Below are 13,720 nucleotides of genomic sequence, written 5' to 3' on the forward strand. Positions count from 1 at the left end.
TGGCCTCTTACTTGATAAAGTCGGTGTATTCCATCCAGAACACGCCCTCACTGCTCCCATGTGCCATCAGCTCACGTCGTAAGTGTTGTGGCCAATGCGGCCAATTATCCGACCAGTTCCCACTCCACGAAAAGCGGCCCCATGGATTCCGGAGTCTCAGAAGCCTGCACAGAAACATCAAAGAAAATATCACTTTCCCAAAGAGCAAATTAACTGCTATTCCAATGCTCTATGTGACATGTGTCCTTCTAAATGCCTGTCACGCAATCTTCCAAAGCTGATGTTGGGCAAGGTACTTTGCACAGGAAAACACCTAAAAGGTTTGCTTGCAGATTGTGAAAATTACTGGTAAGCTGTAAAAACTGCTAACACAATTAAATTTAATTTAATAAGATACAGTGCTGATCCTGACTGACCAGATTCAGACTAGGACAACAACAATAACATACCTTTATATGGCATTTTCAATAGAGTGCAATGATCCAAGGTGCTATACATGAACCGAATAAGAACAAAGTTCATTCTTGAGTCATATAAAATGACAAAAAAGTTTGGTGAAAGAAGCAGGTTTTAAGCATTTTGCAGGAGGAGAAAGAGGCAGAGAGGTTGGTGGTTTAGGGAGGGAATTCCAGAGCTTACAGCCAAGGCCACTGAAGGCACAGCCAACAAATATCAGGGATGAGCAACAGGCCAGAGTTGGAGGACTGCAGAGGTTTGTTGGGTTGGAGGAGGTTACAGAGGTAATAGTGAGTGGTGAAGCTCTGTAGGCATAAAATTTGCAAGATCATAAAGTGTCTGTTCCTTACTAAGGGGCCTCAAGGTATTTAAACTGGTTTCAGGGATTGTTACACCACAGCAGATGGAAAGTTTCAGTTTGTGTTCAGTCACAATGTTCCTCACCTGTAACCCTGTACATCTCTGACATCAAGTATGGAATATGCATGGCGGGGCCGCAGGCCCATGGTTTCATATGTTGTGTCGTCTACCTTCATGTTTCCACCTCCGCAGGAAGCACCCATCAAAAACCTAACCATATGAGAAAAGTAAAGGTTACACACATCAATAGAGACATTCAGGCAAAGTATGCATGAATGGTCAGCATAGTGTCCGCACAAACAACATCAGCTCGAGATACTTTTCTCGCCACTGTGGAACTAGGCAGAGATGTCCTATGTCCCCCCCCCCCCTGCTGTTTGCACTTGCGATTGAGCCGTTGGCCATCGCATTAAGAAGTTTGGGGGTATGGAAAGGAATAGTGCGGGGGGGGGGGATAGAGCATAGGGTGTCCTTATATGCCGATGACTTGCTGTTATACATGTTGGAACCGAGTGTGTCGATAGGAGGAATACTGGAGCTGCTTCAAGTGTTTGGGTCTTTCTCGGGGTACAAACTAAATCTAGACAAGAGTACTTTGTGGTGCCTCGGCCGGGGGTGGGAGGGCTGCCATTCCGTAGGGCAGGGACTCACTTTAGGTACCTGGGGGTGCAAGTTGCCCGGGAGTGGGAGGGGGGGCTTGGGAGGTACAACATTTCTAGTTTGGTGGGGAGAGTGAAAGCTGATCTGGCAAGGTGGGATAGTCTCCCTCTGTCACTGGCGGGTCGGGTACAGGCGGTTAAAATAAACGTGTTGCCGCGATTTCTGTTTATTTTTCAATGTCTGCCGATTTTCCTGCCAAAGGCTTTTTTCAGAGAGATTGAGGGAAGGATTACTTTGTTCATATGGGGAGGGAAGGTGGCCACAGTTAGAAAAGTGCTGCTACAGAGAGGAAGGCAGGCAGGGGGTTTGGGTCTTCCGAGCCTGATGTATTACTACTGGGCGGCAAATGTGGAGAAGGTGCGGAGCTGGGTCAGAGGGGTTGATTCCCAGTGGGTCAGAATGGAGGAGAGTTTGTGCAGGGGGTCAGGATTGAAAGCACTAGCAACAGCGCCGCTCCAGATAGCCCTGGGGAAATACTCGGAGTCCGGTAATAATAGCTTCATTGAGAATTTTGAGGCAGTTTCGCCAACACTTCAGGTTGGGGGCAGGGTCAAGGAAAATGCTGATTCGGGGGAACCACAGATTTGAGCCAGGGAGTTGGGATGGAAATTTTCGGAAATGGGAGGAGAAGGGGATTAACACACTAAAAGATTTGTTTCTTGGGGTCGGTTTGCAGGATTGAAGGAGCTGGAAGCGAAGTATGGGCTGGAGCAGGGGGAAATGTTTAGATACATGCAGGTTTGAGATTTGGCCAGAAAGGAGATACAGAGCTTCCCGGTGGAGCCGGCCTCCACATTGCTGGAGGAGGTGCTAATGACAGGGGGACTGGAGAAGGGGGTAGTGTCAGCAGTTTACGGAGCTATTTTGGAAGAGGAGATAAATATCTTGCTCAATATCCCTGGAGGATCCTGATTGGTGTCTTGTGGAGAGGAGCTGAGATAAATGATAGAAAACCATCGTTCAACGGTGGCGATTAGAGTGGCTGGGTAGGGCTCAGCTTGCAGTTGAGTTGCTGCAGGTGAGTGGGATTTCGCCTCAGCAGTGCTGTATGCATTGGATAATGACCATTGTTATGGGCCATGGTTTAGAGAACCCCAAAGTGCATCATGGAGTTCAACTGACCCACAACTTTTAATAGATTGTGGTATGGGGAGCACAGGCCCACTCTACAGGTGTGGTACAGCAGAAAGGGAAAAGTATTTTTTAAAGCAAAACAATGTTTATTCTATGAACTCAAGTTAACCTTGTTAAAACATACCGTGAACATCTTAGCAACCATTAATTCAAATACAACCCCCAAAGCCTACAACACTAAGTAATCCTTTAAGCTTTCCTTTTAACATCCATACGACTTAAAAACAAAACCTTTAACAGAAGCACATCAGGTTAAAGTCACTACTGAAAACATTTATAATTTTGAATTCACCAAATGATCAAGAGATAGTCTTTTCATGGCAGAGAGAACAGCAGTACAGCTGCTGTGTCTGGCTTCAGCTCCAACACTGAACACGAAACTAAAACACGCCCTGCAGCAAACAGCCTAAAACAAAAGTAAAAAGGGGACATACAGCCCAGCTCCACCCACTTTCTGACATCACTGCAGTACTAAACACCCATTTCTTAAAGGTACTCTCACTACAGGTACTTATATACACACCCATTTATAAACACCCATTTCTTAAAGGTACTCTCACATGACACCTCCCCCCAAGAAAAACAAAACCCATCAACTTCAAGATGGTTTCATTTTTCACCTTTTCACTATCCTTTAAGAAATGCACACAGTAAATATACGTTTTTGTTTAAAAAAACCCACGCAAACAGGTATAATAATATAGTCCATTTTCCCCCCATTCTTCTTCCAACTGAAATCCTTCTCGATTGACAGTCTCTTTGAACAAGAAGGTCTCTGCACGACCCGTCCATTTCTCTACGCCTCGGCATGGCTCTTTAAAGTCAGATACTGTAGTCCAATCTGATCACAGAGTTCCTTGTAATTCTCCAACATAGGAGCATTAGTTATCACAGCTTTCAGGCAGTCAAATGCCTGTTGAAAGTCCGCTGACCATTGAAAATGTTGACGTTTCGTCACAAGTCCATCAGTGGAGCAATCACGCTACAAAACATTTGCACAAATGTTCAATCAAATCCACTAATGCCAAGAAATCGCATTATTTTCCTTCGTCTTGAGGGTATCGGAAACTCCCCAATAACTGTTGGTTTCACATCCCGTGTAACCATTCGACCCTGTCCAATTGTATGGCCAAGGAAAGCGACTTGGGCTTTTCCAAATTCACATTTGGCTCGGTTTATCACCAAACCCGCCTCCTGAAGTCGATCGAATAACTCCATCAGATGTTTTAAATGTTCTTTCCATGTCTGGCTGAAAATTACCAGATCGTCGATGTGGTACCGCACAATTGGGTAATCCTGAAACAACTTTGTTAGTTAACCGTTGAAATGTGGCTGGGGTGTTTTTCATGCCAAATGGCATAACTTTGAATTGGTATATACCATCTGAAGTCACAAAAGCTGAAATCTCCTTCACCCTTTCGGATAAAGGTATCTGCCAGTAACCTTTAAGTAAATCCAGTTTGGAAATAAAAGCTGATTGTCCCACCTTCTCAATGCAATCCTCCAAACGTGGGATAGGATAAGAGTCCGTTCTTGTAACTGCATTAACCTTTCTATAGTCCACACACAACTGTTGGGTACCGACTGGTTTTGGTACCATCACTATGGGTGAGCTCCATTGGCTGCAACCCACTTCAATTATGCCATTTTTAACTCTCTTTGTTAACCTGTGCCAATTTTAAAGGGTTAAGTCTATATAGATGTTGTTGATTGGAACGGCATTTCCCACATCTACATCATGTATAGCCATTTTAGTACTTCCCAATTTATCTTCACAAACTTGCCCATCTGGTATCAATAATTCTTTCAGGTCAGTTTGTTTTTCCTCTGGAAGGTAACTCAACAATTTATCCCAATTTTTAAGAACATCCTCGTTTTCCAATTTAATTTGAGGTATGTCAAATCCACAGTCATCTGGATTTGGTTCGTCACTTTGAGCTAGAATCATTAAAACCTCCTCCTTTTCCTCTCCTTCCCTTTCAAAGTACCTTTTAAGCATATTCACATGACACACTCGTTGAGTTTTCCTTCTATCCGGCGTTTCCACATAATTCACCTCCCTTAATTTCCTTTCAATCTGATAAGGTCCACAAAACCTAGCTTTTAAAGGTTCACCTACCACTGGTAACAACACTAAAACTTTATCTCCACTGGCAAAACTACGAACTTTGGATTTCTTGTCCTCTACCCGTTTCATCACATTTTGTGCACCTTTTAAATGCTGTCTAGCCAATTCACCTGGTCTATTTAATCGTTCCCTAAAATTTGACACGTAATCCAAAAATGTAATTTCCGATTTCTCACTCACCAATCTTTGCTTAATCAATTTAAATGGTCCTCTTACCTCATGACCAAAAATTTGTTCAAAAGGACTGAATTTGGTTGATTCATTAGGTGCATCCCTAATTGCAGAGAGTAAGAATGGAATTCCTTTATCCCAATCCTCTGGATAATCTTGACAATAAGCCCTTAACATTGTCTTTAATGTCTGATGCCACCTTTCTAACGCTCCCTGCAATTCTGGATGGCACGTAGTTGATTTAAATTATTTTATTCCCAAGCTATCCATAACTTCTTTGAATAACCTTGAGGTAAAATTTGATCCTTGATCTGACTATATTTCTGTGGGTAGTCCATATCTAGTAAAGAATTTAAGTAACTCCTCCACAATCTTTGTAGCTGTAATATTACGTACTGGAATGGCCTCTGGAAACCTAGTAAACACATCCATTATTGTCAAAAGATATCGATTCCCACTTTTTGTTTTAGGAAGCGGTCCTACGCAATCAATTAGGACCCTTGTAAAAGGTTCCTCAAATGCTGGAATGGGTATTAAGGGCACTGGTTTTATCACTGCTTGAAGTTTCTCTATCACTTGACATGTGTGACATGATTAACAAAACTTAGCTACATCTTTATGTAGCTCAGGCCAATAAAAATGTTTCTGGATTTTAGCTTGCGTTTTCCTTATTCCCAAATGACCTCCCACTGGTACTTCATGTGCAACTCACAACACCTCCTTTCTATACCCTACCGGCAATGAACCTCTGCCCACTTTTCATCCGCCTGTATATGTAAAGGTCTCCATTTTCTCATCAAGACATCACTTTTACGGTAATAACACTCTGGTATTCACTCAGATTCCTCTTCCATATATGCTTTCTGATACATCTGTTTTATTTCTACATCTTTCTGTTGTAACTCCACCAATTTTCCTGAACTAAAAATATCCGCCTCATCCTCCACCTGTTCTTGTTCTTTTTCAACCATCTGATCAAAAATCGTTTTTGATAATTGCACTCCCACTTCATCTTCACTCTTTGATTTCTCCTCATCTTAACCTGTGACTTTGCGACCTTGTTACTGCACAATCCGGAAGAATCCCAGGATATTCGTCCTTCAACCCTTCAGTTGTCGGATTTTCCACTGGCTTGTCAACCACAGTAGGCATCACTCCCAATATATCATTACCCAAGATAAACTGTATTCCTGGACAAGATAGTTTCTCTGTTACTCCTACTACCACTTCACCACTCTTCACTGGACTTTCCAACCTTACCTTATATAATGGAACACTACTCCTCTCACCCTGAATTCTGGCAACATTCTTCCCAAACTACATAACTCCTCATCGCTTACCATTAAAGATTGACTAGCTCCCATATCTCTTAAAATTGTGACTTCTTCACCTGCTCCTCCTGATACACATGAGTAAACTTTACCCACACAAGTAAATTCTTTAAAGAGATCTTGCACCTTCTTATCAATCACCTCTTGATCAGGCTGTACAATCTTTTGCACCTCCTTCGTTTCACTTGGGCTTTCCTTTATCACTTTAACAAACCCTACTGTCTTATCCTGTTTTACCACATCAGGCTTCCCAGTGCTTTTCTTCAACTACCAACACTGTGATTTTACATGGCCTAGTTTATTACAGTTAAAACATTTGAAAATTTTCATGTCTCTTCCACCCTCCTGGATTTCTTTTTTAATCTGAGGTACACTCTCCTGATTATCTCCCATCAGATCACCTTTACCTTTACCACTTGAGTATTTCTCATGTCCCCAGTTTCTATCCCTCACAGGCTGAAACTGATGTCGGAAACCAAGCTTTGATTTATGAGCTAATTCATAATCATTTGCCATTTCTGCTGCTAACCTCGCAGTTTTAACCCACTGCTCTTCCACATGAGTTCTCACTACATCAGGAACTGAATTTTTAAACTCCTCCAAAAGTATAATTTCCCTGAGAGCTTCATACGTTTGGTGGTCTATTTTCAAAGCCCTTATCCACCTTTCAAAATTACTCTGAGCCTTTCAAACCCCATGTATGTTTGACCGAATTCTTTCCTTAAATTTTTAAACCTTTGTCTGTAGGCTTCAGGCACCAGTTCATATGCACCTAAGATGGATTTTTTCACCTCCTCATACGTCCCAGATACCTCATCCGGTAATGATGCAAACACTTGACGAGCCCTACCTATCAGCTTTGTTTGAATCAGTAATACCCACATGTCCTGTGGCCATTTCATTTGTTTAGCCACCTTCTCAAATGAAATGAAAAAGGCTTCTACCTCCTTCTTGTCAAACCTTGGCAATGCTTAGACATATTTAAATAGATTCCCACCAAGCCTTCAACTTTGACGCTCTTTCTCACTATCCTCATCACTATCATCCAACTGTACGTTTCCCTTTACGTCTGCCAATTTTAACTGACTGTCATGTTTCATGGCCATTTTCTGAAGTTCAAACTCTCTCATTATCTTTTTCCCTGATCTGTATCTCCCTTTCTCTTTCTTTTTGTTCTGCTAGGGCTATTCTTTCTTTTCTCTCCTTTTCTTTTTCCTCTCTCTCTCTTTCTTTTTCCTCTCTCTCTCTTTCTTTTTCCTCTCTCTCTCTTTCTTTTTCCTCTCTATCTCTTTCGTATTCAAGCTGCTTTAATTCTTTCTCATGTTCCATTTGTTTAAGTTGTAACTGAATTTTTGCCATTTCCAATGAGTCAAACTGTATCTCAGGCAACTTTAAATGCTTAGCCACCGCCATAATTACCTCATCTTTTCGCATTTTGTCAGGTAATGTTAACTGCAATGTTTTTGCCAAATCTAACAGTCTGCTTTTAGTCTCTGTCCGCAAGGTACTGCATGTGACCGTCTCCACCCCCAAAAACTTCAGAGCCTCTGAAAGAGCCATTGTCCACAATACACTCCCTACTTAAACTGAAATACCACACCTGAAAAACACCCACAATATGCTCACCCCTCACTGTCTTTAAGTTCACAAAGCCAATTCAATAGATAGACTTTTACCCCAGACGAGCCCCCAATTTGTTATGGGCCAGGGTTTAGAGAACCCCAAAGTGTATCATGGAGTTCACCTGACCCACAACTTTTAATAGATTGTGGTATGGGGAGCACACGGCCCACTCTACAGGTGTGGTACAGCAGAAATGGATAAGTATTTTTTAAAGCAAAACAATGTTTATTCTATGAACTCAAGTTAACCTTTTTAAAACATAGTGAACATCTTAGCAACCATTAATTCAAATACAACCACCAAAGACTACAACACTAAGTAATCCTTTAAGCTTTCCTTTTAATATTCATAGGACTTAAAAACAAAACCTTTATCAGAAGCACATCAGGTTAAAGTCACTACTGAAAACATTTATAATTCTGAATTCACCAATGATCAAGAGATATTCTTTTCATGGCAGAGAGAACAGCAGTCCAGCTGCTGTGTCTGGCTTCAGCTCCAACACTGAACACGAAACTAAAACACACCCTGCAGCAAACAGCCAACAACGAAAGTAAAAAGCTGACAGGCAGCCCAGCTCCTCCCACTCTCTGACATCACTGCAATAATAAACACCCATTTCTTAAAGGTACTCCCACTCTACACACCCATTTATAAACACCCATTTCTTAAAGGTACTCTCACATGACACCATCATTGAGAATGTTGTTCTGAAGATCTCAGCTCTTTGGTGCAGCTCTTTAGTGTTCACTTTAAATATCTGCGAGGCATCCTTGGGAGAATGGTGGAGGTGCATTAGAGTCCTTGCATACAGAAGAACACTTTCCCTGGTAAGGACCCCCTTTGAGACCCTGCTGCATGATGTGTTGTTTATCCTGACGGGCTCGGGAGGTAGGGGCTGGACAAGGTGTGTCCACAGTCCCCGTCAAGAAGTGGGAGGTGAGTTCATGATTTGAGTTTGAAGATTGGTTGCTATGCTTTAGTAATCTAGATATGGAGGCTGGGTTCATCAGGTTCGACAGCGCACAGAACATCCAATCTTCAACGTCTGGGTCAGTTGGGGCCCCCAGCCACTGGCTCGATATTATCCTATCCTCAATGCGAGGGGTGTGTGCCCTGCCCCCTCCCCCCCCTCCAATAGTTGCTCGGGCACTGGAGCAACGGCATGGTGGAAGTGAAGTTGTTTCGTTCGTTGTGATCCTCAAAAGATCCTGATAGATGTTTGTTGATTCTGTAATGGCATCGACCTTCTCGAGTAACATAGATGGTATCATTGTCCTGCAATTCTTCTATAATCCTAGACGTTACACCCTTATGATTATGTTGTTGATTATTTATTGTCTTTTCTCCTGCAAGGGCATGTGAGATGTGAGCACTAGTGCGAGTGTTGTCTGTTATCCTATTCCTTACCGATCGTATTGAGTTGATTATGTGAAACGTGGTCTGTGCACGTTATGTGTTCTGATCTTTGTGGTTATGGGAGGAGTACCATTTGTCACCTATTGAAAATGAAATGAAAATCGCTTATTGTCACAAGTAGGCTTCAAATGAAGTTACTGTGAAAAGCCCCTAGCCGCCACATTCCGGCGCCTGTTCGGGGAGGCTGGTATGGGAATTGAACCGTGCTGCTGGTCTGCTTTCAAAGCCAGCGATTTAGCTCTGTGCTAAACCAACCCCTCATTCAAAATGAAAACGAGTGGAGCCGGGTGGGATGATGGTGGATGGTGGGGGTGGAATTGGATGATAGGGTTAGTTAAGACCTCACTGAGATTGAAGATGTGATGGGTTTGGTTAATCCTTGCTGGGTCTATCAAAGAGAGAGCTTGTTCTTGGCATCTTTCCTGTGACGTCAGACAGTGCGGGTGATGGCAGACATCTTTAGGTCAGTCCGGGCATTCTTTTGTTACGTTTTTCTCTCTCCTTTTTTCCACTCCTCTCTTCATCCGGGTGAGCAGGGTGTTGTTACTAATCCTTGTCCAGTCTGGTCCGGTGGTTCAGGGGAGGTTCCCCTGCATGTACCGAGGAAACCAATAGTTGGGTGTCTCGATGATTCTTCTTCTCTTCAGTGATGGAGTCTACCCAGCTAGGGCTGGCATAACTTTCGTTTTTCTTTTCACCATAAATGGGGGCGGTGCACTGACCTGCATGTGGTTGGAGATGTGTCGGTCCAGCTGGGCTGTATTGGAGGTCCTTGGGCTGTTGTGTCGGGAGGTGCTGGGCTAGGCCAGGTTCCTTGCTGTCGCTGATATCTTGTTGCCCCCTGGAGCTTGAGATGTCCCTTCTCGAAGATGTCTATTAGGGATGTCCTGAGAGTCTGTGTATTGATTCTTTGGTGCACTGGGGTTTGAGCGGAGTCCTGTATTTTGTTTTGACATTCTGTTGCCTCCCCTGGGGGATGGGACGCTTTCTTGGTTGATTGAGCAGCTTGTTCTCTTCCTCATTGATGGGTGGTCGGCATGTACCAGGGAAATATGGAACCCAGGATTGGCCCCTGACTCTTTGTTATCCTGTAAGTTTACTTCTGGTAGCTCTAGTTGTCTTTCCTCTCTGATTTTCTTGGGTGGCCTGAGGCTTGATCATAATCTGAACAGGTTGTTGTCGATCCTCTCTGTACAAATGAATGTAATGATGTTGGTTCTGTACTGAGCCTGAGGTTAAGTTGTGATGTGTGGTATATGTGCAACTCCCCTTTAGAACTAGGTTTTTGTGTATTTTCTTTTCTTTTGTAAGTTGAGTATGAAGAATCTGTGGTTGGTTCCTGCATGGGTGCAGACGGGGTTGGTATCTGAGGAGGGGAGTTTGTGGTGTGTCATTGATGCCTTGGGTGCAGCTAGAGTTGAGGGAGATGTATATTGGTGTGCACTCGAACATGGTGTGGAAAAATTATCCTGAACTCTCGTGGTAATTGTGAGTAGATGCGTCGTGGGAAGGTGTGCACCATTGTACCATGTTTTCTTGGCTTTATCCTGTTTCTCCCTTGGTCTAGTTGAGGCTTATAGAGGCATCCAGTTACGTTTAACGATTGTATCGAGCCAGTTACACTGTTGTTCTCCTGTTCCCCTCTGTATCCATGTCTGTTAAGCTGTTTTTTCCCTTGCTTACTGCAATGTATTATTTTGTTGCGTTGTTTGCAAAAATGTAAAACTCTTTTTTTTAAAAACTGACTTCAGGACAGAAAGACATCAATGCTGATCTGGATTTGTCCTGTTGGTAGGACTGGTAGCTCATGAAACTACTGTTTGAAGAACTAGGAAACCCATTTTGCAAACAGAGATGGAGAGGCCACTCTTTGGGAAAGTGCAGGGAATAGGGCTAATTGGATAGCTCTATCAAAGAGACACATGATGGGTATAATTGCCTTCTTCTTCTGTGCTTTATCATACTATTCTGTGACTGCTCCAATTCTGGAAAGTGCAGCGACATGATAGTCTCAGCAAATGACCATATATATATATATATATATATATATACTATTCAATTCAGTGTATTAAAACAAAACTTTAGTTGGCATTGATAAGCCAGCAGTATATAACGGTGTTTTCATACATAAGTTTACAGCACTGATTACTAAGTGATAATCAGTTTTAATATACATCACATTTCTGCTGCTGTAGATTCAAAACTTTGAGATGGTCGATGCCTTTAAACGTCTACTTTTATTTAATAATGTATTTCTCGGCTGATTAATTACACCATATACAATGTATTACTGAAAAAAGAGACAGGCTTTGAAGCTTTTAATCTTGCACTCATCAAGACAGATTCGTAAAAAACAATTTCTCCAGTAAATTTCTCTTTAAATTTATGAAAAACATGGATTTTATTGCCATTGATCCTCTATACACATCAGATTTTAGGATAGCTGGACCCTCTCTAATTGATTCCCTCTGGACCCTGCCTAATTGATTCCCATTGTAAAGTATGTTTGCCATTCGTGATTTCACTGTTTGCAAGGTTTCACAGGAAGGTATCCTGTGCGAATGGCTGAGCTGTACTGTATGAAAAATAGAGTGTGGAATTGAAGATTACTAATTGGAAAAATGCACATTAACATTCAAAAACAACCAGTGTAAATCTCTCTTACCCGGCTTCCTTTGAGCTCAGCATTTTGGCCCAAATGAGATCTGTATCAATGGGCTCTTCACGTGGGTTCGTCGAACTAACTTGGAGCATCAGGCTCTCACAAGGGGCACCTGTCAGAGTGGCTAGTCCTTCAATAGCCCGGCCAGCCTGCAGGGCAAAGTAGGAGCCATGCAACTTAGCTAGAGCTTTCTCGATCAGTGCAACCCACAGCTGTTTCCTCTGGGCCTGTTCACAACAGAAGAACATGGTCAGGTACACTACATGGACAGATGCCTAAGCATTTGCAAACAACAACAACTTGTATTTATACAGCACCTTTAATGTAGCAAAACTTCACAAGAATGTTAATAAGAATTGATGCCAGCCCACATAAAATTACATTAAATCAGACGACCAAAAGTAAAAGAGACAGGTTTTGAGGAATGTCTCAAAGGAAAAGAGAGTGAGAGAGATTTAAGGAAGGAATTCCATGGTTTAGACAGCTGAAGGCATGACTGCCAAGCACTTGCAAAATACAGCAGCCTTTGGTTCCAAAAGTTTAAACTCTGCTTTCTAATGTGTTTAATTTGCCACAATGAGCTACATTGAGCTCCATAAATGTGATCCAGAGTTTAAGGAGGACATTTTACTGTGGCAATGGAGAAAGGAACGTAGAACATAATACTGCTGAATAGTACAGGTGAGTTTAGGTTGTTACCATAGTGGCACATCATTCTGATGATCAACACAGCCTGCAAACTGGAGAGCACCAGACAATCTCAAAAACAAAGAGTGTGCTCCTCACATACTTTCGATTTGATGAGAAGGCACCTTCAACATTCTCCCCATGTCTGCGTGGGTTTCACCCCCACAACCAAAAGATGTGCAGGTTAGGTGGATTGGCCACACTAAATTGCCCCTTAATTGGAAAAAAAAAATTGGGTACTCTAAATTTAAAAAAAAAGGCACCTTCATTCCTCAGATATTTTCCCCACTGATTGCGCTGATTGAGAGGATTAGCCCAAGTCGTGATGAGTCAAGCTCAGATAACACAAAATTCCAGTCATATCAAAGTCGACAACCAAGCTTCAGAATTGTGATTATCATAAAACAGGCAATCGGTGGGATTTTCCACCCAACTCGTTGTGAAAGGAGGTGGTGGGATCTTCTGGTCCCGCTGTTGTCAACAGGCCTTCCCTTTGAATGCAGCCCTCGCCATCTTTAAACCCACGATGGGGGTGCACCATCGGCGGGACCAGAAGATCTCACCGGCGGGAACAGCCAGAAAATTCTGGTCACTGAATAAAGAAGTGAAATAACATCAGCCTGCCTTGCTTCAAAAATTCAGGAACAAAGAAAATGGAGGAAAATATCGAGAAGGATGGAAATGAGAAATGAGGGACAAGGACCAACTGTCATGATGATGAGGGATACAGACCCAGGAAGTGTAGAAGATTTTAGTTTAGACGGACAGCATGGTCGGCACAGGCTTGGAGGGCCGAAGGGCCTGTTCCTGTGCTGTACTTTTCTTTGTTCTTTGAATGCTTTATTGTTATGGAGAGTGGAATATAGATCATTATGATTGTTGTTTGTAAAATTTAAGGTTTTTAAATTATTAATCCCAAAACTGCCACTGTTAGTGGGTAAAAAGCAGCCTGTATGTATCCTTGCTTGTTACACTGTACATCCAATGTTCCCGTAACTTACACCGTTTTGGGTTGAAATAGCCGTGGACGTTTAGCAGTACTAATGCGGATTAATGTGTGCAAACCAGCTAGATTCCACCACTGAGTCT

General features: G+C 42.6%; 1 protein-coding gene across 6 annotated transcripts in view; it reads right to left on the minus strand.

The window, feature by feature from the left end:
* The window catches only part of capn15 (calpain 15), a 449,339-nt gene that overhangs the window by 16,671 nt on the left and 418,948 nt on the right, over positions 1-13,720 (minus strand). For all 6 annotated transcript variants that reach the window (XM_072481441.1, XM_072481442.1, XM_072481443.1 and 3 more), the window contains 3 exons: positions 11,948-12,171; positions 901-1,026; positions 12-164 (listed from right to left, as the gene is read on the minus strand). In XM_072481441.1, coding sequence (XP_072337542.1) covers positions 12-164; positions 901-1,026; positions 11,948-12,171 — 503 coding nt within the window. The remainder of the gene's footprint in view (positions 1-11; positions 165-900; positions 1,027-11,947; positions 12,172-13,720) is intronic.

This window comes from Scyliorhinus torazame, chromosome 17 (assembly GCF_047496885.1).
Source record: "Scyliorhinus torazame isolate Kashiwa2021f chromosome 17, sScyTor2.1, whole genome shotgun sequence".
Taxonomy (NCBI): Eukaryota; Metazoa; Chordata; class Chondrichthyes; order Carcharhiniformes; family Scyliorhinidae; genus Scyliorhinus; species Scyliorhinus torazame.